This window comes from Bubalus bubalis, chromosome 20, assembly GCF_019923935.1.
Source record: "Bubalus bubalis isolate 160015118507 breed Murrah chromosome 20, NDDB_SH_1, whole genome shotgun sequence".
Lineage (NCBI taxonomy): Eukaryota > Metazoa > Chordata > Mammalia > Artiodactyla > Bovidae > Bubalus > Bubalus bubalis.
Window position 1 is genome coordinate 1870227 of NC_059176.1, and position 21621 is coordinate 1891847.

Here is a 21621-nt window from a genome sequence, read left to right on the forward strand (position 1 = left end):
GTGGCCCCAGGCTATGCTACCTCTAGCCGACTTGTGGGGTCAGGAGGCCAAAGCCACAATCTCCAGGCATCTGGCTGCAAAGGGACCGCAGGTGTCCTGTGAACGAACACCTGAAGGGACCCTGCGCTCCTCGGGGAGACCCCATGGTTCACAGCTGTGTCCCCGTGTGGCCGGCTGGGGCAGAGCATCTCGGGGTGGGGGCAGCCCACGGGCACCTCCAACCCCCAGAGCGGCAAAGCTGCTGGAAAGCAACCGCCCAACTGTCCCCCTGGGCGGCCCCCGCCACCAGGAATCATCACAGGACACTTTCCAGGAGGTGGATGACCCAGACAGGGCCGAGTTCTGTGCTGCAGACCGCGGTGTGGGCTGCAGTCGCGATCACAGAATGGCTGGCCGACACGGGGCCCTCTAGACGGCCATGTGCACAGAAGAACCCCCGGCAGTCCACGGGGCAGGCACCCAGAACACGCCAGACCCTCACTGCCCACCTGGCCGGCCCAGACCCACATCCTCCTGGAGACAGTCACGCCGGAGTGGGGGGCGGGGGGTTGCGCCTGATGGGCTGTGGCCGGGATTCACAGCACGTCCCTCCAGAAGTATTTAATTCTACAGCCTAACACCCAGTGTTTTAACACTCCAGGGCCACCTCTAATGATCAATGCCCGGGTTCAGGGGAAATAGCCTCATCTCAGTCCTAAAGTTCTATTTATGGTTCTAATAATCTCTCTATTGATCGCCAGGACTGCTGTCTAATTATAAATCCATTCCCACCCAGCCTGAACACAATCAATGCACACATAAAACCAAGAGCGAGCCTTAAACGCTCACGTTTTATGATGTGCAGGCCGCCAGGGGGCTGCCCAGCAAGAGCCCAGTGACCACCCCCCGCTACCCGGCACCAGGCACAGAGAGGCAAACAGACCGCCAACGGGGCTGTGCCAACCCGCCTTCTCCCACCGCCAGCTCACACACACCTCTGCCTCCTGGGGGTCTCTCTCTACCTGCGAGACTGCGCTCAGCTCCCTCCCCAGATAAGGAGCCCCCTGGCTGCTCTCACACACCTCTGGCCCACCATCTCTGACACTTACCCCACGCCCAGCTCAATACCACCTCCTCCAGGAAGCCGCCCAGCTCTCTGGAGCTCTCGCGGCACATTCCTCCCGGGCAGCCCCGCTCTCGGCCAGTAGACACCACGGGACAGCAGAGAGGCCGCCTCCCTCTCCCTGGTCTCGCCCCAGGCCTCAGCAAATGCAGGAGTCAGGCGCAGCGAGGCCACATCCAGGTGCACCGTCAAGCCAGCCAAAGGCTAGCTCAGAACCAGAAGCTCTTCCTGGAAGCCCCCTGTGCCCCCAGCTACCAAAGGCCAGGGAGGGCCCCAGGACAGGGCAGCCTCAGACAGACTGGCCCCAGCAGCGAGTGCCCAGGGGCCCGCTCCCAGCTCCGGCAGGATCTTGTCAAAGGCCACAGGGAAGGCGGCAATGTCTGGTCAGCACAGCTCAGCGCCTTCAGAGGGGCCAGCCAGCCCAGAGGTGGGGCCGGCTGGGGTCTGCCCTGCAGCGGGGGCTGTGTGGGATTTGGTCCCAAGAGCTGGGGGCCCTTTCCAGGGCCTCCACCCCCCACAGCCCCTCGGGTGACATACGGACCCCAGGAGGTGTCTGCCTGGTGCTATTTCAGAGACGCCCACTGGCGAGACGGTGCAGCCCACTCGGGCAACTGGGAAGTTTCCCCGGCCACTTCAGATCTGACCTCCTATCCCCAGGGCTCCATGGGGCGGGGCAGAGACACAGCCACAGACACCCGTGTGGGGCTGGCCAGACGACCCTCAGCGCTGTCTCCTGGTGAGGCCTCCAGGCCCCCACATGGACCCTGCCCTCCGCTGGGAGAGCTCGTCCTACTTTGTCCGCTTTACAAGGGTCTGTTGGGCCCTGGGTCTCAGCCCCCAGCTGAGTAGCCGTGCAGCTGAGGCACCCCCACCCCATTACGAAGCAAGGAGCCCTCTGGGGCAAGACCCTCCCGGCCCTCAGCTGGCCCCGTGTACCACCAAATCCAAACCAACCCCCCAGCATCCCTGTCCTGCAACCCATCCTCTCCTGCCCAACCCCGTCCTGGTACCCCCCTCCTCCTAGATGGGAAACTGGGGGTCACGGAGACACTGGGGAGAGACTCCCACCAGCATAGCCCTGTGACCCACGGGGGTGAGGACCCAGCTCCACCCTCCAGAGCTGGGGTTTCCTCAGACCTTGGGGGCCCCCCCCCCGAGCACACACAGTCCCCCTGGTGCCCAGAGCTGGTTCCACGAGGCCATTCCACGGCTGTGGGTGACAATCGGGCGGCCCTAGGCGGGGAGCCCTGGAGGGCGGGGGGCAGGGGAGCGTCCCAGGGTCAGAGGACGCCGGGGAAAAAGAGGAGGCCAGGCCCCGGGTCGGCCCCCCTGACTCTCTCGGTTCTGGCGCCTGTCCACGGGGCAGGTGTGACCCCAGGGACGCCTGTGCTCCAAGCAGCAGAGGCCTGGACGGGGCGGGACCAGGGGAGATGCTAGATGGCGGCCTGACCTCCTCCCAGGAGCCTGCAGGCCCTTCTGCCAAGCCCCGGTGCCACAGGGGGTCTCAGAGTGACCGGACCACCTCGGAGGTGCGCTGCGCAGGGCAGGAGCGAGGCTCCAGGGGATGGGAGCGGGCCCTGCCCACGTGACCTTGCCCGCACACCTGATGTGCGCCGTGGGAAGGTCTGGGGCCTCCCCCAACACGCACAGCCCCCCTGCCCTCACGGAAACCACACCGAGGGGCCCCCATTCGCACCTGGGCACTCAGCCCGGCGGAGTCCAGCCCTGCCTGGTGTCCCGGGGGCCCCCAGCCCACCGGACGCAGGGCACTCACCAGGCACGTTGGCGGCAGGAAGCTGTTGACCCTGGAGACGCTCCACATGCCCTCCAGGCACTGCTGGGCCTGGATGGTGACCGTGCTCAGGGCCCCGCCCAGGCCAGCGGGCGCCACCGACACCTGGACGCTGGGCCCGGAAGGCCAGGCCAGCCCCTTCCTCCTGTCGGGCCCCGCCCGGCCTGACTGCCTCCCCGCAGGGCCCGCCGCTGCCGGTCCGTCCCTGGGGCTGGGGGCGGTGCTGGGGCCAGGGGGCGCGGGGCTGGGGCCTCCCGGGGCGTCAGGGTCCTCGCGGCTGGCGGGCGCCTGCAGCAGCTGCAGGGCCTCCTGCGTGAGCTGGGTCAGGTGCGCGGCACAGACATCACAGCGGCGCTCAGCCTCCGGGCCACACGCGGGCAGCTTGTCCAGAAGCAGAGCCGAGAGGCAGGGGTCCTGGGGGAACAAGAGATGGGGGCAGTCAGGGTCCGGGCGCCAGGACCCACCGCCCAGTGCTCAGGTCCACAGCAGCCGCCGCACCATCCATAACTGACTGATAAGCCTCGAGTAGCGCTGCCCACCAAACCCACCAGAAAGCAATCATCAGGGCTTGAGACGCCCTCAGTGCCCGTGACAACTGCCCACCTCCTCCCCGGTCATGACCGTCCCACTCTTGGCTAACCAGGCATCTAGCGGATCCCAGACGACCCACCTCCAACAGCCAAGGCCGCGTGCCTAAGCAGCAGCCAGAGGGCTGGCAGAAGCGGGGCGGCCACAGCGGGCTGGGGGCAGCCGGTGCCAGGGCCCCAGCTGGAAGCAAATCTATTCCGAAGCCCATGGACGTGGGACTGTGGGGTTGGACACCTCTTCCTGCCTTTGCGCCTTCTCTGGCCCTGGTCTACAGGACCGAGTGGGCAATTCCAGGCCCACAGGAGGACCGAGGCTGGGCATGGCTGGCAGGAGGCCGACGAGATGGCCGCCACGCTTCACCACAGGTGTGGACTTGGCCCCTGCAGCCCACCCCCTGCCCTGCACTGAAGGGGACACCTGGGTCTCCTTGTAACTGCAAGCCTAGTATCAGGAGCCCAAGAACAGGAGCTGGGGAGCCCAGCAGAGGCCCTCACCTAGCCTGGAGGGTCAGGGAGGGATTCCTGCAGGAGGTGACATCTCTGGAAGAAAAAATACGAGGAGGAGGGAGCCAGTTCTCAGAAGGAGCCTCACTGGAGGGAAGCTAGTAAGAGTCCCACTCCCAGGGCCCAGGCCCAGTGCCTCAAGAGCCCACCGGGCTCTGCCTCAGCCCCTCCCCGGGGTCAGTCCCACCGGGCTCAGCGTCTGCACCAGGGCCAGCCCCTCAGCATTTGTGCCCTTCCCCAGGGACGAGCCCCAACCACGTGCAGGGTCGGAACACTCCCTCCGTGACCACCCAGGATGTTCCCACCACCAGCTGACACTGCAAACCCACATGTGGGCCGGGGTCTCCACTCCGGCAGCTGGTGGGCTCAGCCCTCCCTGTCACCCCCAGTCTGCAGAATGGGGGCCTCCCTGTCCCTGATCATACCGGCTCTGGCTGCAGTCCAGCTGCCCAGTTGGCCACAAAAGGCACTATGACCTCCTCAAACCCTCAGATGCAAAGACCAATGGCACCGTGCAAATGGGGGTGCCTCAGTCACCCCAGCTGGGACCCCCCGAGCCTGACCTGCGACCGGCCAGACCAGTGTCCACAGACACCTGGGAGGGCTTCACGGGGGTGACGGCTGAGGTCGGGTGGCCTCGCCACGAGGGGACAGTCTCTGGTCCAGCATTAGCTGGCGATCGCCCTCCTCTGTGTCCCCAGGACAGGTAGACTCAGAAATAGTTCCGGTTCGGTCCACATCACTGTGATAGAGTGAGGACTGAAATAAATTGAATCAGGTGACTTTTTTAGTTTCCCAATTTCACAAGCTTTATGTTCACACTCTACCACAGGTTCTTCGGCGTGCAACAGCATCGAGTCTAAAAAAACAATCCAAGGCTGAAAACCAACGTGAATTAGAAAACAAAGTCGTTAGGAAAACTGCGTTGATAGACTTCCTCAACGCAGGGTGGCCACAGGTTTGTGCAAAAACGCCGTATCCAAAAAGCTCGATGAAACGAGGTGAGCCTGTGCCGCCCACGCTCCCTGCAGGCTGGGCCACAGAGCTGTCCCCTCAGAACGCCCCACCCTCCCCGGGACCAGGTCGCAGGAGGGCTGACCTGGCCAGGCCGGCCTCGCCAGCTGACTGATCCACGGGCTGTTCCGGAAGGCCTGGCTTTGCTCTGGCCGGGGCTGGCGGGCCCCAGAGCCTCTGAAGTGCCTGGCGGGCCTGGTCCCAATTAACAGATACCCCTGCCCCCCAGCTCCCCCGTGGAGCCCTGGAAACGCTTCGGGGACTTCACTCAGGTTGTCCACAGGCCACAGATGGAAGCCAGACGCCCCATCCCCAAGCCACACGGGGCTCAGACAGGCCGCGGCTGTCACTGTCCCCCCACCACCCCCCTGCCCGTTTTTTCCAGACCTGACTCTGATGACTCTGGTTTTTCCACTCAGCGGGAGGCGGCTAATGGTGGGCTGGCGAGGGGAAGGGAGGGCCGCCTGCTACAGCCATTAACCCGACTTGAAAGGCGGCCCCGCCCCGCCCGCCCCAGGCCCAGCCGCCCATTGTTCTAGGGCCTCTGCCTGCCGTGGGGAGCCTGGCCCCCAGGGAGCATGCCCTGGTGCCCCTTCCACGTTAGGCTGGCTCTGCAAGCCAACTGCAGGGGCTTCCGTGCTTGTGGAAACCCCCCAGACCACAGACGTCTCCCCGGAGTTCCCAGGAGGGCCGGCCACAACTTACTCAGGCCCCATCCTGTGGCCAAAGCCCCCGTGAGGGGCCAAGCCCCTCTTCTAGCACCAGCAGCCAAGCCCACTCCCCTAGGGGACCCTCACCACCATCACTGCATAGGGCCCACTGAGCCCCCCAGTCCTCGGGGGGCTCCCAGCGTGGGGCAGGCCCACCGCTCCAAGCCCTGTAACACACGCGACACCAGCAAGGAGGAGAGGCCCGTCTGGGATGACCACACAGAGAGCAGGGAGCCCTGAGCCCTTCACCGAGGCCAGGCAGCGTGGGCTGGGCCACCACGGGGGCCAGAGGGCGGCTCGGGTGGAAGCTGGGCCGCTGAGCATCCCGGGACAGTCACTGCCCTCCGCTCACTCGGACCCACAGCCCACCCCTGGAGACCACCCCTGCGGACCAGCGAGCCTCGGGCGGGACTGACCTAGAGCAGACCCCCTGCCCCCAGAACCCTGGCCTGGGGCTCGGGGACTCCATGAGGGGGCTTCTCCTGGGGGCTGGCACTGGCCACTCCCAAGATGGGCCTCCCGGACACAGGAACGCGAGGTGCTGACGCTGGGCAGCCCCCAGAGAGACAAAAGCCCTCCCCCGTCCTCAGCCACACCCCTGTCCCAGCAGAGCCCAACACAGCGAGAGCTGGGGGCGGACGGGAGGGGCGGCCCACCCTCCTGGGCCTGCTCTCCTCCCCTAACCCTGGGGCAGCTCAGGGCAGCACCCTGGGCCCAGGCCCCTGAGGGGTCACAGCCTCAAGTTGCACAATTTTAACACCCCCCACCCTGAAAGGCCCAGCCAAGGCACCCACCCCTCCCCTCAGGAGCCCTGCACCTTCAGAAAGACAGTAATTACCCCACCACAAAATATTACTGTTAATTTCCTCCTTATGGTCTAATTAAACAGATACTTTACTTGCATGTGGAAAATGTTTTTCTTCATTTGATTCAATTTAGCATAGTATAACCCACCCTTGCACGCTGCCTGGCTTTCGGGGAGTTCCCCCCACTTAAAAATGATGCCTCTCCATTCTTCATCTTGTTTCCAGGGTCTCCAAGCTGCTTTAAGTAATCCTTCCATTCTCTCCTGTGAGGGAGCCTCAGGGGGGTGGTCACGCTGCCCCACCACAACTGCCAGGACGGGCTGCCCCCGCCCAGGCCGGCCAGGCCCACCCAGAAGGTGGGTGGGAGTGACCAGCAACTGCCCCCCGCCCCCATGAGCGACCCACGGGAAGGGGTGGGGGATCAGGTCAGAAAAGCCCCAGGACTCAGGGCTGTGAGACCACCCTGTTGAGCCCCCATCACGCTGGGTTTTAAAAGGGGGCCCGGCCCCCATTGGCGGGGCAGCCAGAAGGCCCAGGGCCCAGAGGCCGGGTCTGGATGAGCGCCTGAGGCCGCTGCTTGGTCAGGCTCCGCGAGCGGGCACCGGGCACAGCCCGTCGGCCACAGACCCCTCCTGCCCACCCCCCTTCCCTCCGCAAACAAAGCAGCTGGGCCATGACCCTGTGCGGCCCCCGTTTCCCGAGCTGACAACAGGTCCAGGAAGGGATCCCAGGCCACCGGGTGCTGCTGTCGAGGACGTGCCCAGGTCCCGTGCAGCCGGGCGGGCTGGGGCTGCGGGTCGGGGGCTCAGCTTTCCAGCCACCTGCCTCAGCCATCCCGGGTCCTCCCACCGCAGGGTGCCTCACCAGGGGCCCGCCCCCAGCCCAGGGCCCTGCCACCCACTGAGACCCAGGGGAGACCTGAGCCTCCCTTTGCCACCTCGACCTGCAAGCCTGCAGTTCTGAGGCCCTGAGTTGGCGCTGGAGGGGGGTCAGGGGGGGCACAGCCTGGCCCACCCAGCACTGCCCGGCACCCATCCCCAAGGCCCTGTGCCAGGCGCCGGCCAGCTGGGCAGCTCGGGGTACACACTAGCTCATTGAGACCTCCTCCCCTCAATGGCCTCCCTGTCCTCCTCCCGGCGGGTGCCCCAGGGGGCAAGAGGCCAGACGGGCAGGAGGGTCCAGATGGGCAAGGGTGATGGAGAAGCAGCTCCGTCAGGACCCCGGCTGTTGGGGGCGGGGGCACAGTGGGCAGGGTGCCTGGAGCACAGCTGGACACGGCCTTCAGTCCAACCATCCACCCTGGGTTCGGGCACTGCGATGGACGTCAGTCTCCTCATCTGGACCACCAGGTGATAGAGCACCTCCACGGGCTGCCCAGACCCACCCAGGGTGGGGTGTGCTGCCCCCCACAAGCCCAGTCACGGCCCAGGCCCCCCAACACCACTTGGGGGGTCTGAGAGCCATGGCTGGGCACCCGACCCTTCCCACCAGCCACCTCGCAGGGAGGACAGGTGCCCGGCAGGACGACTGGCATCACATCGACAACCAGCAGCCCAGGCCTCCCACAGGCCGCCTGCCCTGGCTGGAGAGTGCCCTCGGGGCTCCAGGATGACTAGCCTCTCAGGCACCACCACCTGGGAACCACCCTACCCGCGGCTGCTTTACAGACGGAGGCTCAGAGACACTGAGACCCTGAGGCCAGGCCACATAGTTTGGGGAGCAGACCTGAGGCCTAGAGGGTGGGCCACACGGGAAGGGACGGGGCCAAGGACAGGGGCCCCAGGGAGGAGACCGGGGGGTCTGTGTCTGGGTCAAGGGTAGCCACCGAGCAGGTCAAGCTGAGAGGGCTTCCGGACAGTCCCTTGGGTTGGTTTCGAAAAGGCCAGGCGTGTGGGGCTGGCGGGAGGGTTCCAGGAGGCAAAGTTGGGGGCGGCCTTGCACCGAGGCCATGGGGGGCGAACGGGGCCAGGGCGCCTAGGACGGGACTGTTAGGAAGGAGCAGCCCCAGGGCCTGGCAGGCTCCACCCAGAAACAGCGCCGGCCCACACCCATCACATGGGGTCAGAGGGGAGCGGGCACGGCGGGGCCGGGACAGCCCCCTACCGAGGCGGGCGCGGCAGGTGCTGGGCAGCGGGCACTGTGCCATGGAGGACTCTAAGTCCGCCATCCCTGGGCCAGTCCAGCCCCCACGGCTGAAGCCAGGGAAGCTACCCAGGGCAGGGGCCAGACCAGATGAGGCCAGGGAGCTCCCAGAGGGCCAGGAACCCTCCAGTCCACACGGTCCCTCACGCACAAGACCAGAAGCAAAATCGCCCCCTCACCCGGAGGGGCCAGAGGGCTACTCGGCCAAGGACGCTGTCCCCAGACGGGGAGGGTCTGCCCGGGAGCAGCCACGCCACAGACCAGGAGAGTGTCTCGACAGCCCCGCGTCCACCCAGCGGGAAGGGGAACCACGGAGGTCAGAGCTCCGGGGTGGACGCCGGGGGCAGCTCCCAGAGGCCAGGCCTCCCAGCCTGGCTGCTTCCAGAAGCTTGACAGGAGCCGACCCGCCCTGACCACCACCGCCCAAGGTCCCCAGCCCCAGGGAACAGATGAGTGGATGCCAGGCCTGCTTCTACCTGAGGGACGCCGGGCCCGCTTCCGTCCAAGGGACGCCGGGCCCGCTCCTACCTGAGGGACGTCGGGCCGGCTCCCACCTGAGGGACGCCAGGCCCGCTCCCACCTGAGGGACGCCGGGCCCGCTCCCACCTGAGGGACGCTGGGCCCGCTCCTATCCTGTTTATTTACTCACACCCTGCCTCTCCTTCCACATAAACTGCAGTGGCTTCCAGGAACTAGTCGGCATGAATTGGAAGCAAAACCACGTGGCTAATGACCATTCATGTTAGAACAAGCAGGAGCGACCAGTTCTGACAGACAAGTAAGAAAGGGCCCATGTGACGGGCAGACGCTGAAGAGTACATTGCTGTGAGCTTCCTGGCAGGCAAAGGAAAAAGAAAACCAGATTTTGCTCACCATTTAAGACAAGAACCAGCTCTTCTGACTTCCAGATTCAAGATTCCTTCAGGACACCTGATGGGGCCTTGAAGAGGCCCCAGTGACAGTGTCAGTCCCCAAGCCGTGCCCCACTCTTTGTGACCCTGTGGACTGGAGCCTGCCTGGCCCCTCTGTCCATGAAATTCTGTGGGCAAGAATACACTCACCCCCTGACCCCCATCTCAGACCAACACAAGCCCCCGCGAGGCTCTGAGCAGCTGAGAGGCCGGGCTGACCGCTGGCTCCCCGGCTCAGCAGAGGGCCAGTGAGCCACCTCACACTCCCCTGCTGGGCCCCACCACTGACCGCAGCTGGCTCCCTCAGGAAGCTCCCTCCTGCAAGACGCAAAGCCCCCTCACCAGACCCCGGCCCCGAAGCCCCATCCCTGCTTCAGAGGGCTCATGACCCAAAGCTCAGTCCCGCCCCCCACAGCCTGGCCTCACCCCCTAACCCCAGACCAGCAAGGACACAGGACGGACACACGGAGCCCGTCATTTCATCACGGGGCCCAAGGAAGCCCCCAGAGACAGCAGGAGACACCAGCCAGACCGCCATTCATCCAGGGAGCAGGGGCGGCCCAGGCTCGAGCCCCGGAGTAGCCAGGAGCCTCCAGGTCCCACGGCCTGCGCCCTCCCCAGCTGAGTCACCAGGCCCTTGCCAGCTGGGAAGATGCCTGGCCGCCACCCCCAGGGAGCACCGCCCCGCTGCTCTGGGGCCTGCCAACACCCGGCTCAGCTGCTGACGGCAGGCGCCCCGCCCCAGGGAGCCCCTGGAAGCTGGTGGGGCTCTGGCCAGGCTTCCGACAGCACGGGGGGCCGGATCCAGGGATCTGACTGCAGACAGCAAACACTCAGCATCAGCTCGGCCTAGCCCCGGCCCGCCCCGGAGCCCACCACTGCACGCCAGTGTGGCTCAGCATCAGATCAGCCTAGCCCCGGCCCGCCCCGGAGCCCACCACTGCACGCCAGTGTGGCTCAGCATCAGCTCGGCCTAGCCCCGGCCCGCCCCAGAGCCCACCACTGCACGCCAGTGTGGTCACAGCTGGGGCCGTGGGGACAGGGCACACAGAGGCCCGCCACCCCCAAGCCAGCATGGAACGCTGTCCAGGGTGGATGGGTCTTCCCGGACGGAGGTGGAAGGGTCTCCCGGCCTCCAATCTTAGAAACCTGGCCACATCACCCTGGGCCGTGCACGGGACGAGCCCACAGCCTCCTTGGCAGCCTTCAGACTCAACGTCCAGCTCGGGGAAAACATGAAGCAGTGCTGGGCCCGCAGGGCTGGGCAGTGGTTCTGGAATTCGCAGGGCCAGGGAAGACAAGAACCCCCCTGCCCGGGTGAGCGAGAGAGTCACGAGCGTGAAAGGAGGGTTGATCCCTTTTCCCCATCAGGGCGATAATCCATTCAGCGCTGATACTGACACATGGAAGTCATGGTTCCCGAGTCGCCCCCTCAGCATGGCGCATCTGGATGGCAGCAGGAGCCCTCCCCGCTCCGGCAGCCGGGGCCCGCTGTCCTCCCTGGGGCGCTCGTCGGGGCGGGGCTGGGCCCAGGGTCCAGCTCAGCAGCCCTCCAGGCGAACCCAGCCGGCGTGGGAGGGACAGTCGGGGCCCTCCGTCATTCAGCAAACTTCTCTGGGGTCCCGGCCCCGTGTCTGCTCTGACACGGCGCCCGGCCTGGGAAAGGGACACTGGCCGCAGAGACCACACAGCAGCCACGTGAAGGAAAGGGGGCGGTGGGAAACAGGGATGATGAAAGTGGTCTGCGGGAACCCAGGGACCAATTTGCCAAGGGAGGACGGGGCCTCAGTTCTGACCCCGGACACAGAGCGGCCACTGCTAAGCTGGAGGGCACTAGGCTGCGGCTGAGGAGAAAGGCCCAGCTTCGGGCCCTAGTTGCAGGGCGGGGGGGCGCTGGGAGCCCCCAGCAGAGGCCACTCAGAGGCAGGGGCAGGGAGAACAGAGCAGTGCCCGGGGAGGTGGGGGCACTGGGGAGGAGCGGCCCGGGAAGACCACGGGACAGTCCAAACCACAGGCTCCGGGCCCTGCAGGGCCCCAGGGGTCACTCAGAAACGAGGCCCAGGACCTGTGAGAGGAGAGGTGCCTCTGTAGGGGCCCAGGGGCCCCAGCCTGGCCCCTTCCCGCCAGGCCCGCCTCCCGTCTGGGTCCAGGCCGGACAGCCTCTGGGTGGGCTCCAACCTGGGCAGGCAGAGCGTGTCCCCTCCCCCGTGTCCTCAGGGGCACTGAGGCTCAGAGGGGACAGGGGACACGTCCTATCCACCCTGGGGAGGAGGTCCCTGGACGGGAACCTCAGTTACCATCACTGCCCAGATGGAGAAACTGAGGCACGCAGAGGAGAAGGGGGCACAGGCAGCCAGGGAGACGCGAGCTCTCCACCCAGGTCACCCAACAGCTGGGCAGGCCTCAACCACCACCCACCTCCGGTGGGCATCAAAGACCCGGACGCAGAATGACCCTGAGCCCACATCCCAGGAAGAGCAGCCAGGGCCAAGGCATGCGGGCACACGTATGCCAGATATGGCCCCTCACACCTGGGGAAGGGGTGTAAAGGTGGTCCTGGGCACTGTTCTTCAGTCGCCCAGTCGTGTCCGACTCTTTGCAATCCCATGGACTGCAGCACACCAGCACTCCCTGTCCCTCACCACCTCCCGGAGCTTGCTCAAACTCATGTCCATTGAGTCGGTGATGTCATCCAACCATCTCATCTTCTGCGACCGCCTTCTCCTCCCTCCTATCTTTCCCAGCATCACGGTCTTTCCCAATGAGTCAGGTCTTTGCATCAGGTGGCCAAAGTATTGGTCACGGTACAGAGAGGGAAATCGAGGCCACAAGCTCTCAGCGAACCTGCCCGAGGTCCCACAGCAGGGAGCCGTCCGTCTACTGGCAGGATGGTGTATGAGAAGCCAGCAAGGAGTCAAGTCCTGGCCGGGATTCTGAGGGCAGAGGATGGGGTGGCTGCGGGCTGGTGGAAAGATCAGCCTCTGTCCACACCTGAGACCCAGCAGGGACCCCTGAGGCGAGGGCCTCTGGGCCAGGTGGGGGCCCCAGCTGCACCCTCACTCACCCCCTGCCCCGGGAGCCCAGCAAGCCACCTCCTGCCCTGGGCATCCCCAGATGCCCCGAGCGTGAGACTGGGTGAGATGACAGCCGACAAAGCTCTCTGTGAACTGCTGAGCGCTGTCCCCACAAAGCTCATCTCCTCAGGACCAGAAGCAAGAAAGGGCCCCCCAGGAAAATTCTAGGAACCACCTCTGCATTCCAGCACCTCAACTTCTGAGCAGAGCCCAGTGCCCCTGGACCCTGGGGCCAGACTCCTGGGAGGACCCGCAGGTGCTCAGCCAGAGCCGGTCACCCAGCCCTCCAGCAGCCCGGCCATCACCCAGGGATGCCCCGCCATCCCTCCCACTCCGAAAGCAGACGCAGCCATCCAGGCACCACCTGCCCCGCTGCCCCAAGGGAAGCTCTGGGCAGGCCAGGAAAGGCCTGCTCACCCAGGACAAGAACACCCGCCGAGACCTGACCGCCTGTCCCAGGGCCCGGGAGGCTCCGCTGGAGAGCCTGCAGCCCCCTTGGGCCTGCCTGCAAACCCTCCGGAGAAACAGAGAACAACAGGGCCTTCCCTCCCCCGGGCACAGCACCCCCAGATTGAACAGCACCCCAAGAAAGACCGCTGGAGGCTACCCCCATCTGACAAAGGAGGAAACGGGGGGGAGGGGGCCATAGAGAGGAACCGAGCTTAGGACCTTGGTCTGCTGGCTGCCAGGGACAGCTGGGGAAGTGGGTGAGCCCTCAGCTGGCACTTAGGGGTACCTGTTGCCAAACTCAAACTTGGAGAGGCCACGGGAGGTGGAAGTGAGCACTCTGGGTGATCGGGGCCTTTCCTGATGAGCTTGTCTGCAGGAAGAGACCGCTGAGACCTCCCAGGTGAGGGACCCTGAGTCCACCAGCGACTGGTTACCTGGAGCTCTCGCCACCAGGATCAGCTGCCCACCTGCGACCCGCCAGCCGCACGTCCAGCACCACCAGGCAAAGCCTGGCTCCATCAATAAAGCCCCTCCTCTCTATGGCCTCGTCTGCCCCTAATGGGGGAGCAAGATGGCCCTGTGGCTCTGACAGGTCTCCAGCGTATATCCGCAAACATGCTCTCCTGGGGCCTGAAGGTGGTGTGTTCTTAAGGCCATCCGGGGCACAGAACTTGGCTAGACTGTACCCCCCCACCCCCCCAGCTCAGAACAGCAGATGTGGAAGGTTCCAGCCCCAACCCAGGCCAGGCCACAGGCCCCTCCCTCCCCTGACCACCAAGAAAGGGTGCCCCGGACACACACCAGACTCACGTTCCCCTCCTGCCCCCTGCCCACGCCCACACTACAGGGAACACAGTTGGACTCCAGGAGGCCAGGGTCTCGCCCAAGACTGCAGGGCCTCCTTGGAGAACTATATTTAGATTCAATTGGGATTATTCGGCCTTACTTCCCAGGACAGCTTTCAGAAAGGCTGCAGGTCAGGCGGGAAGGGCTTCCTCTGGAGACCCCCACCCCCCCACCTTCCCAGGCTGTGCAAACTTCCAGGGCGCATTGTTCCTGGAACAATGGTCCCCGCTCCTTCCAAGACCAGGGCGAGCCCATTGGCTGCAGATCTCAGCAGGGCCCAGGCCCCTGGCAAACACCTTGGCAGCTGGACCGGAGCCTGGGAGAGCACTCGGGTGACCATGGCCCCCAGTGGCAGCGCCCCAGAGTGTGTCCCTCACACGGCTCTCACCCACGAAGCAGGAAGGGAGCATCGAGGGCCCCCTCACAGCGGGGGGCCCACCCCCGGCCCTCCAAGCCCTCCTGCCCCAGGTGTGTAGTTTCCAGACACTTGGCTGGGGGCCCAGGTGCCCCAAGGGCAACAACGCACGGGGTGACCTCTTCTGCAGGCAGGGCAGGAGCTGTCCCGCCCAGGGTGGAGGCCTCCCCACCTCCCTCTCTCCCCTCCCCCTCCCACGCACAGACGGTTCCAGCTGCCTGTCTGCAGCAGGAACCCGGCCCAAGCCCCCTCCAATCAGACCGTAGGACCCTCTGAGGATGAAGCCCCCCAGGGGTGTTACAGACGGAAACCGAGGAGGCAGGAGATTGGCCAAAAATCCACGGTGGAGCTTTGCGCCTGCCTCCAGCACCCGAGTCTCCCAAGTTCCAGCATGGGCCCTGCCCTGGGGACCGGCCCGAGGAAGAGTCACTTACCCGGAGGGGTGTCCCAGGCCCGCTGACCAGCTTCCAGGCCTGTCGCTTGAGCTCGGCGAGCTTCGTGTGGCAGTGACGGCACCATCCGCCTCCACCGGCCAAGTGGCCTTGCTCTGCGCCCGGCCCGGCGCCCTCGGGCGCAGGGCGGCTGCCGCATGGGTCCTGCTCCGGCCCGGAGGTCAGCCTCTTGCGGGGGGACACTTCCAGCAGCTGCAGCGGCTCGCGGGCCGGGCCGCCCTCGGCCACCTGCCGGGGGGAAAGGGGACAGTGAGCCTGAGTCGCTGGGCGGGGCCACCCCAAGGACCCAGGCCCGGTAACTCCAGATCTCAGAGCGCCCCGGCCCGAGAGCGGCGCGCTCGACAAAAGTTAGGAGCGCTGGGCGCCGACCTGCAGCCCACCGCGTTCTTCCATCCCAGGAGATCCTGATGGGGCTGCCCCCACCCCAGCAGGAGGCCCGGCGCCACCCGCGCGGTGCTCCAGGCCCCGCCCCCAGGGGAACGCCGCGCGCCCCCCGCCCGCCCGCCCGCCAGCATCCTCGGGGTCCCGGGATCGGTCCCGCACCGCCCGGAGGCCCGCAGTCGCCCGCCTTCCTCTCGGGCCCTCAGCGCGTACCGCGGGTTGCGCAGCGCACAGGGGGCCGCCGCGGCTGCCCATGGCCCGGACGCAGGAAGGGCTGGGCGGGCGCTTCGGGGCCACCCGGGCTCTCCAGGGGCGCCGCGGCTACGTGATCCGGCCCAGAGACGCCCCCATGGCCCGTCCGGTCGCTCCGAAGTTCGCGGCACGGGCGAGTGGAGAACAGAGCTCCGCAGCTGCGGCGGCGGCGGGCGCGCACGGAGGCGAGGGCGGGGCCGGGGCGGGGCCGGGGACTCCGGGGCGGGGAGGGGCGGGGCTCCGGGAGCGCGACCCCCCCCCGCCTCCGCCCCTGCCCTGCAGGCCTTCGCTCCGCAGCGCGTGGGGGAAGGGGTCCCGCATCGCAGCGCGGCCCCACCCGCTCCAAGGCCCCCCAACCTGTTAGGCGAGTCTTAGTCCCAGGGAGGGGCGCTGGGGGCCCGCGGTGAGATACCCTGTATACGCGCGCGCGCGCGCCTGGCCGTTCCGCTCCCAGGACACTGGGGTCTCCTTGGGAGACACCAACCCACTCATCACTTTACAAGCGGGGAAACTGAGACCGCCGTGGGGAAAATCTTGCCCAAGGTCACACATCGAAGTGGAAGGGGACAAGCCCCGGCTCCCGGACTCCCGATCGCTTTCCCCCGAAAATCCAGGGCACTCTGCGTCTGGGTCTGTCGCGCGTGGGTGAGGGTCGCCGCGGTCTACGCCCCGGAACATGCGCCGCTCACGCCGGTGCATCTGCTGTGTCTAGGCGTGTCGGCAGACAGCACGCGGGGCTTCGCAGCCGCGCGCGTGCAAGAAGGCGAGTGTGCGCGCCGTGCGCCCGGGAAGCGGGAGGAGGTGGCCCCGGGGGTGCGCGCGGGACCTGTTGTCAGCCGGCCTGGCAGATGGGAACTTAGCTGCGGAATTAATTGCCTGTTTGTCTCCGGCTGGGAGGTCGCCCCGCACCCCCCGCCCTGCTCCGGCGACCAGTTGCTCCCGCTCCGGCTCGGGCCTCGGGGTCGCCGCTCTCCGAGACGGCGGGCTGCGCGGCGTCCGGCGTCCGGATCCGCCCGAAGCCCCGGGTCCGGGTCGGCGGGCGCGGCCGCCCGGCTGCTCGTGACGCGGGCGCCCCCTGCTGGTCGCCGCGCCCCCGCCGCCGCCAGGCTCCGGGGAGACCGACCGCGCGCCACGCGTCCCGGGCGGAGAGGCGCGCCTAGGAAAACCGTAGTCCTGGTGGAGACCTCAGCCGCTGCGCTCTCCCCGGCACGCAAGGAGACCCTCACACAGATTCCACCCGCTCCCCGCCTCTCCTGAGCCTCTCAAAGCGACTCCTCCTTTATGTTTTGCCCCCACCCTCCCTGTCGCTTGAACGGGCCTCACTCCCCAAAAATAGAGGAGCGCGGTGATCATGCCCCTCCCGCCTCTCCGAGTCTTTAATGGCCTGCAACGCGGCGGGGGGCGCACAAAGTGGACAGAGGCTCCCCACTCTCACTCCACGGTCCCACGCCGTCCAGCCCGTTTCCACCCTGCCCGGCGGCCGAAGATCCCCTCTTTCCCAGCTCCTCTAAGCCTCGTAAAGGACAAGGGGCGTCAGCACCCCGTCCGCATCCCCCGCCCCGCAACTGCTCCGGGACACGGACACACACACACGCAGGCCCGGGAAGCGTGGCTATCCGTAGCACACCTACGGGCACACTCCCCACCTGCGCCTCGAGAAATACGTCGGCTCAGGAGCCCCGGTCCTGTGTCCGGGACCGGCCACGCCCGCAACTTTGTCCGCACGGTTGCGACGCTTCCAGAAGCACACGCTCGCACCCTGCACGCGGGTTCCCAGGAGTGATCAGACTCAGCCCCGAGGAATCTGGACCACCTCGGGACTCAGGATCAGCCACGAGACCCCCGGCCCTCTGCCTCGCCCTCCCCAGCAAGGCGCGCGGTGGGACGCCGGCGGTCCCGCTGAGCGGAGACAGATCAGCCCTGACGCGGGAAAGTGCGGCCCGGCCTGCTGGACGCTGCTCGGAACCTGCCACCTCTTTCCCGCACCGCGAGCCGTGGGAGCCGCGCCGCGAAGTCGCGGGACGGCGCCGCTGCCGCCCGCGGGGGTCTGCTGCCTGGCCCTCACCTTGGTTCGGCGCCGCAGGAGGTGGCTGGTGAACCCCAGGATGATCTCCGAGTCCAGGCACAGCGCCCCCATCTCCAGCAGGCTGGGCACCTTGCGGGGCGCGCCGCGGGGCGGCTCGGGCGGCCCCGGCAGCGCCATGGAGGAGCCGAGCGCGGGGAGCGCAGCGCGGGGAGCTGGCCCGAGCTCCTCCCGCGGCTGCAGCTGCCGCCTCCTTCCCGCCCGCGCGCTCACTGGCCGCGCTCCCGCCGCCGCCGCGCTCCGCACGGGACCGCCCGCCGTGTCCCCAGTCCTCGGCGGCCCGCGCCCGCCGCCCCTGCGCTCGCTCCGTGCCGCGCGCCCCCGCGCTCCGGCCCCTCCCGCCCGCGCCGACAGCGCCCCCTTCGCCCGCGCGGCGAGCTAGACTCCCGGACACGCAGACTCGAGGAGCCTGGCGAGGGGTGAAAACCCTGCAGGCCATGGGGCCGAGGATGAGGGCCAGGACCTGGCCTGGGTCTGCACCCCTCTGCTTCACGCGCCTCCTACTCGCTGCTCTGACTGCGAAGCACAGCGACCGGGAGGCCGCGCCAAGCGGGATTCCGCCAAACCGACCTCCAATCCGCCCAGGGGACCCCGCACCTTGGGTCCCCAGTCCCTGGCCACGTGTAGGGAGCCCAGTGACCTTGCGATCCCTCCTCTGCCCACAGCTACCCTGTCCGGGGTCCCTCCTCGGAAGCCCTCCATCCCACACCCCAGCCTGAGCCTACGGACTCCTAAAGCCCGCCCCGCCAGGACCTCAGAGTGCCTCCACTCCAGGGACCCTGATTCCGCACCCATCTGCAGCCTTCTCTGCCCTTGACCTGGGCCGCTCCGGCCGATCCTGGGACGCACCACTGGCTGGAGGATCCCTGCTCTTCGCCGGGCGTGACCAAGGGTCGGAGTCAGTAGCAGGACCCTCTGGGAGCAGGGGGTGGATTCTACCGGGATACAACTCGGGCGGAATCCCGCGCTCCTACTATGCGCAGCCCCCAGCCTCGCAGGGGCGCAGGCCGGGCGGCGGGACGCCTGCCTGGGGAGGATGGCGCCCCAGGACAGGGTAGACTAAATAAGTTAGGCCCACGGGGAGGTCTTTGGGAGTTAAGGCAAGGGAGGGGGGTATTAGGGACCCCGCCAGGGGGAGATGAACCTGAACAGGACCTGGAAGGTAAGCAGGTGCAGAGAGACGAACGAAGCACCGAGGACCTGGAGGTCTCAGCGCCGGGACCTTCCAGAGGCGCAGACGTGCTGTTGGCCTGACGTGTCGCCGGGCCAGCTTCGCAGCCCCCTCTGCGCCCTGGGAAGGACCATGAATCTCTCGCCCCCCACTCTTCGTCTGCCAGGAGACCCTCCTGCTTCCCGGAGTTCCACCGCTGACATTCCTAGTGGCAGACGGAAGACTTTATCTCCACCTGACTACACCGATGGGCTTGCCATAAACGCCTTATCTGCCAGACACAGGACTGCATGACCACTGCTCTGCCCCACCAGGGCCTCGGGTCAGGAGAGACACCCGGGGGAGCTGCCCGCCTCCCTGTCCTTGAGGCCAACCCTGGCCTGGGGCAGAGATCGGGACAAGCCGTAAAGGGGGCCACTATCCTCCCCTTCCCCTACTCTCCCCCTTCAGCCCCCTCAGTCCCCTCCTCTCTGCTCCAGAAGGCCACCCCAGGGACCTCCCAGCCTCCTCCCTCCCACTCAGACAGGCTCTGCAGAGGACTGTCCGGCCTCCCCTGTCCTCCAGCACCCTGAGCCTGAGGGGGCTTCCTCCAGTGAGCCCTGCTCTTCTGGGAGGCGGCCACCACCATCTCGGCGGATTGATTAAAGCCATCATGGGGATTTTTTTTAACATTTAATTTACCAAGCACGCCGCGGCCAGTCAGAGCTGTCCCCAGGGAAATCTAGGCCAAGGGAGCAAAAGAGAAAAACCCCTGCAACTGAGCAGAGCTCTGACAGGATTAATTGCGGGACTCAGCTTCCAATCAGACCCCACGTGGCAATATTTCAGGAAGGCGGGAGGACACCAGGCTGCAGTGGTCAGATTCCTGAACTGGATGTGGGGAACCCAAGCTCACCATACCACTGCCACCATGATCTGCTTGGGACATTGGAAACACCCCCATACACACACACAGCGCCACATGCCACCCAAGTTCCTGCCAGAGGTTTCCAGTCCACCCCCAGCCAGCCTTTCAAAGAGGGGCCAAGCCCTTCCAGCCAGCAATCTGAGAGCTGTGCAGGCACCCTGCCCAGCATCCACATTGCACTTCAGAAGATGAACACCTGCAGCCATTTCTCTGTGATGGTGGGAAACTGGACCAGTGGGGCAGTGGGCAACAAACCCTAACAGCTGATCCCTGGTGAAAGTGGACACAGGTCAGAGACCGGGGCTCCTGGAAAGATGCCCCGTGTGCGCTGCGTGGTCAAGTGTGTGCTTCTGGAGAGCGTTTATGCCCATAAAAGCCCAGGCCTTTTCTGGGGGAGATGCTGCACACAGGTAGGAGTTGCTGCTTCAGTACAGAGGAGAGGGTGGGCCAGGGAGAGGCCATGTGGCCTTAACCCTCATCCAGTTTTTAGCCATGAGTCTGGGTATTTAATCAAGAGGTCAGGAGGGGCTGGAGTGCCTACGCTGCCAGACATAAAACGCTCTGAGGTCTGAGACCTAGAACCACAGTCAGCATGGAGCAGCCCCTCCTCCCCCTTCCACGGGCAAGGTGGGGGAGGAAAAGGGGGCTTGCAACCCTCCCAGCCTCCCCACGTCTGGTCAGCTCCCCAGGCTCCCCATCAGCGCCCCTCCAGAAGGCTGGGCTCATGTCTGGAGCGGGAACTTTGCCTCCAGGGGGCAGCCCATGATGACAGCCCCATTGTGTCCGTGAGAGAAGCCCACCTCAGCTCAGGACAGGGGCCCCTGGCCAGGCTTTGTCCCTCCTCCTCCTCCTCAGCTCCCAGGGTGGGGTGGGGCAGGCTTCAGGTTGGGAGCAAGTCAGCCTTTTTGCCAGTTCTCCTGGGGTGGCTGAGTGTGTGACAGGGTTTGGGGTGAGGGGGGAGGCACTCATCTTATTCTTACAACAACCCTAGAAGCAGGCATTGTTTCGACCCCTACCACACAGGAGAGGAAACAGGCAGAGTGTGAAGTTGCCAGTTAGTCTGCATCCCGGTTAGTCTGGTTTGAGAATGTGTGCAGGGAACCCCTTCCCCCTGGGGCCTGGCCTCAATAGTGCCGCTGTGTGGGGCAGGACAGGACCTTGGCCTGGGGGCTCCCCTCCTGCGGTCAGAAGAGGAGGTGAGGGTGGTCACCTCTCCCACTCCACCCACACCCCGCCAGAGTGAACGGCAGGATAAGGCAGTCAAGCAGTAGGAGAGCAAGAACAGCAGGGTGGGGCTGGCTCCCTGAAGGACAAGGACCCTCACAGGGGCCAGCCCCTGCCCCCTGCCCACCCTCCGCCCTGCACCCCTGCCCAGCACCCCAGGCCAGGAGGAGCCTCAGGCCCAGAGCAAAGGGACCCCCTCCGGCACGGTGGGTTCAGCACCTCGGCCAGCACCAGCAGAGAGGCTCCAGCTGACCCAGAACCGCCCCTCCACTCTCTCTACAAGTCAGGTGGGGTGGGCTCAGGGAAGGGCAGCGGACAAGGTGGGGGGGGGGGGTGGTCCTGGGTGTTGGTTTCCATCACCACCTGCTCATTCATTCACTCAGTTCAATCACCCTGGAGCCATCCTTGACTCTTGCTGGCTCTCACCACCCTTGGGTCCTATCCATCAGCATTTCCTCTTCCTGCTCCCTTGACAGAATGTCCAGAGTCGGACTGCTTTTCCCAGCCTGCGCTGCCCAGGCTCCCTCTCAGCCATGCTCACGTTTATTGCAGAGGCCTCTCTCTGGAGGCTCTGTGACCACTGCCATCCCCTTGGATCTGGTCTCAACTCAGCAGCCAGGAGGGGCTTTTAGCAGGTGAGTGAGCTCACACTGCCTCTGCTCACAACCTTTTGCTTCCTTCCCATGCCCCGGGAGCCCCCGCATCCCACAGACTCCTCGCTGTCACTGGGCACGCCCGCTCTGGGGCTCACTCTGCTGTTCCCGCCACAGGGGACGCTGGTCGCCAGACATCCACTCT

The 21621-nt window shown here is 66.1% G+C and overlaps 1 protein-coding gene across 1 annotated transcript in view; it reads right to left on the minus strand.

Moving 5' to 3' along the window:
• The window catches only part of KIF26A (kinesin family member 26A), a 39138-nt gene extending 23511 nt beyond the window's left edge, over positions 1-15627 (minus strand). The window contains exons 1-3 of the mRNA XM_025271074.3: positions 15400-15627; positions 14788-15033; positions 2877-3308 (exon numbers count right to left, since the gene is read on the minus strand). Coding sequence (XP_025126859.3) covers positions 2877-3308; positions 14788-15033; positions 15400-15441 — 720 coding nt within the window. The 5' untranslated portion in view covers positions 15442-15627. The remainder of the gene's footprint in view (positions 1-2876; positions 3309-14787; positions 15034-15399) is intronic.
• Positions 15628-21621: the final 5994 nt, after the last annotated feature.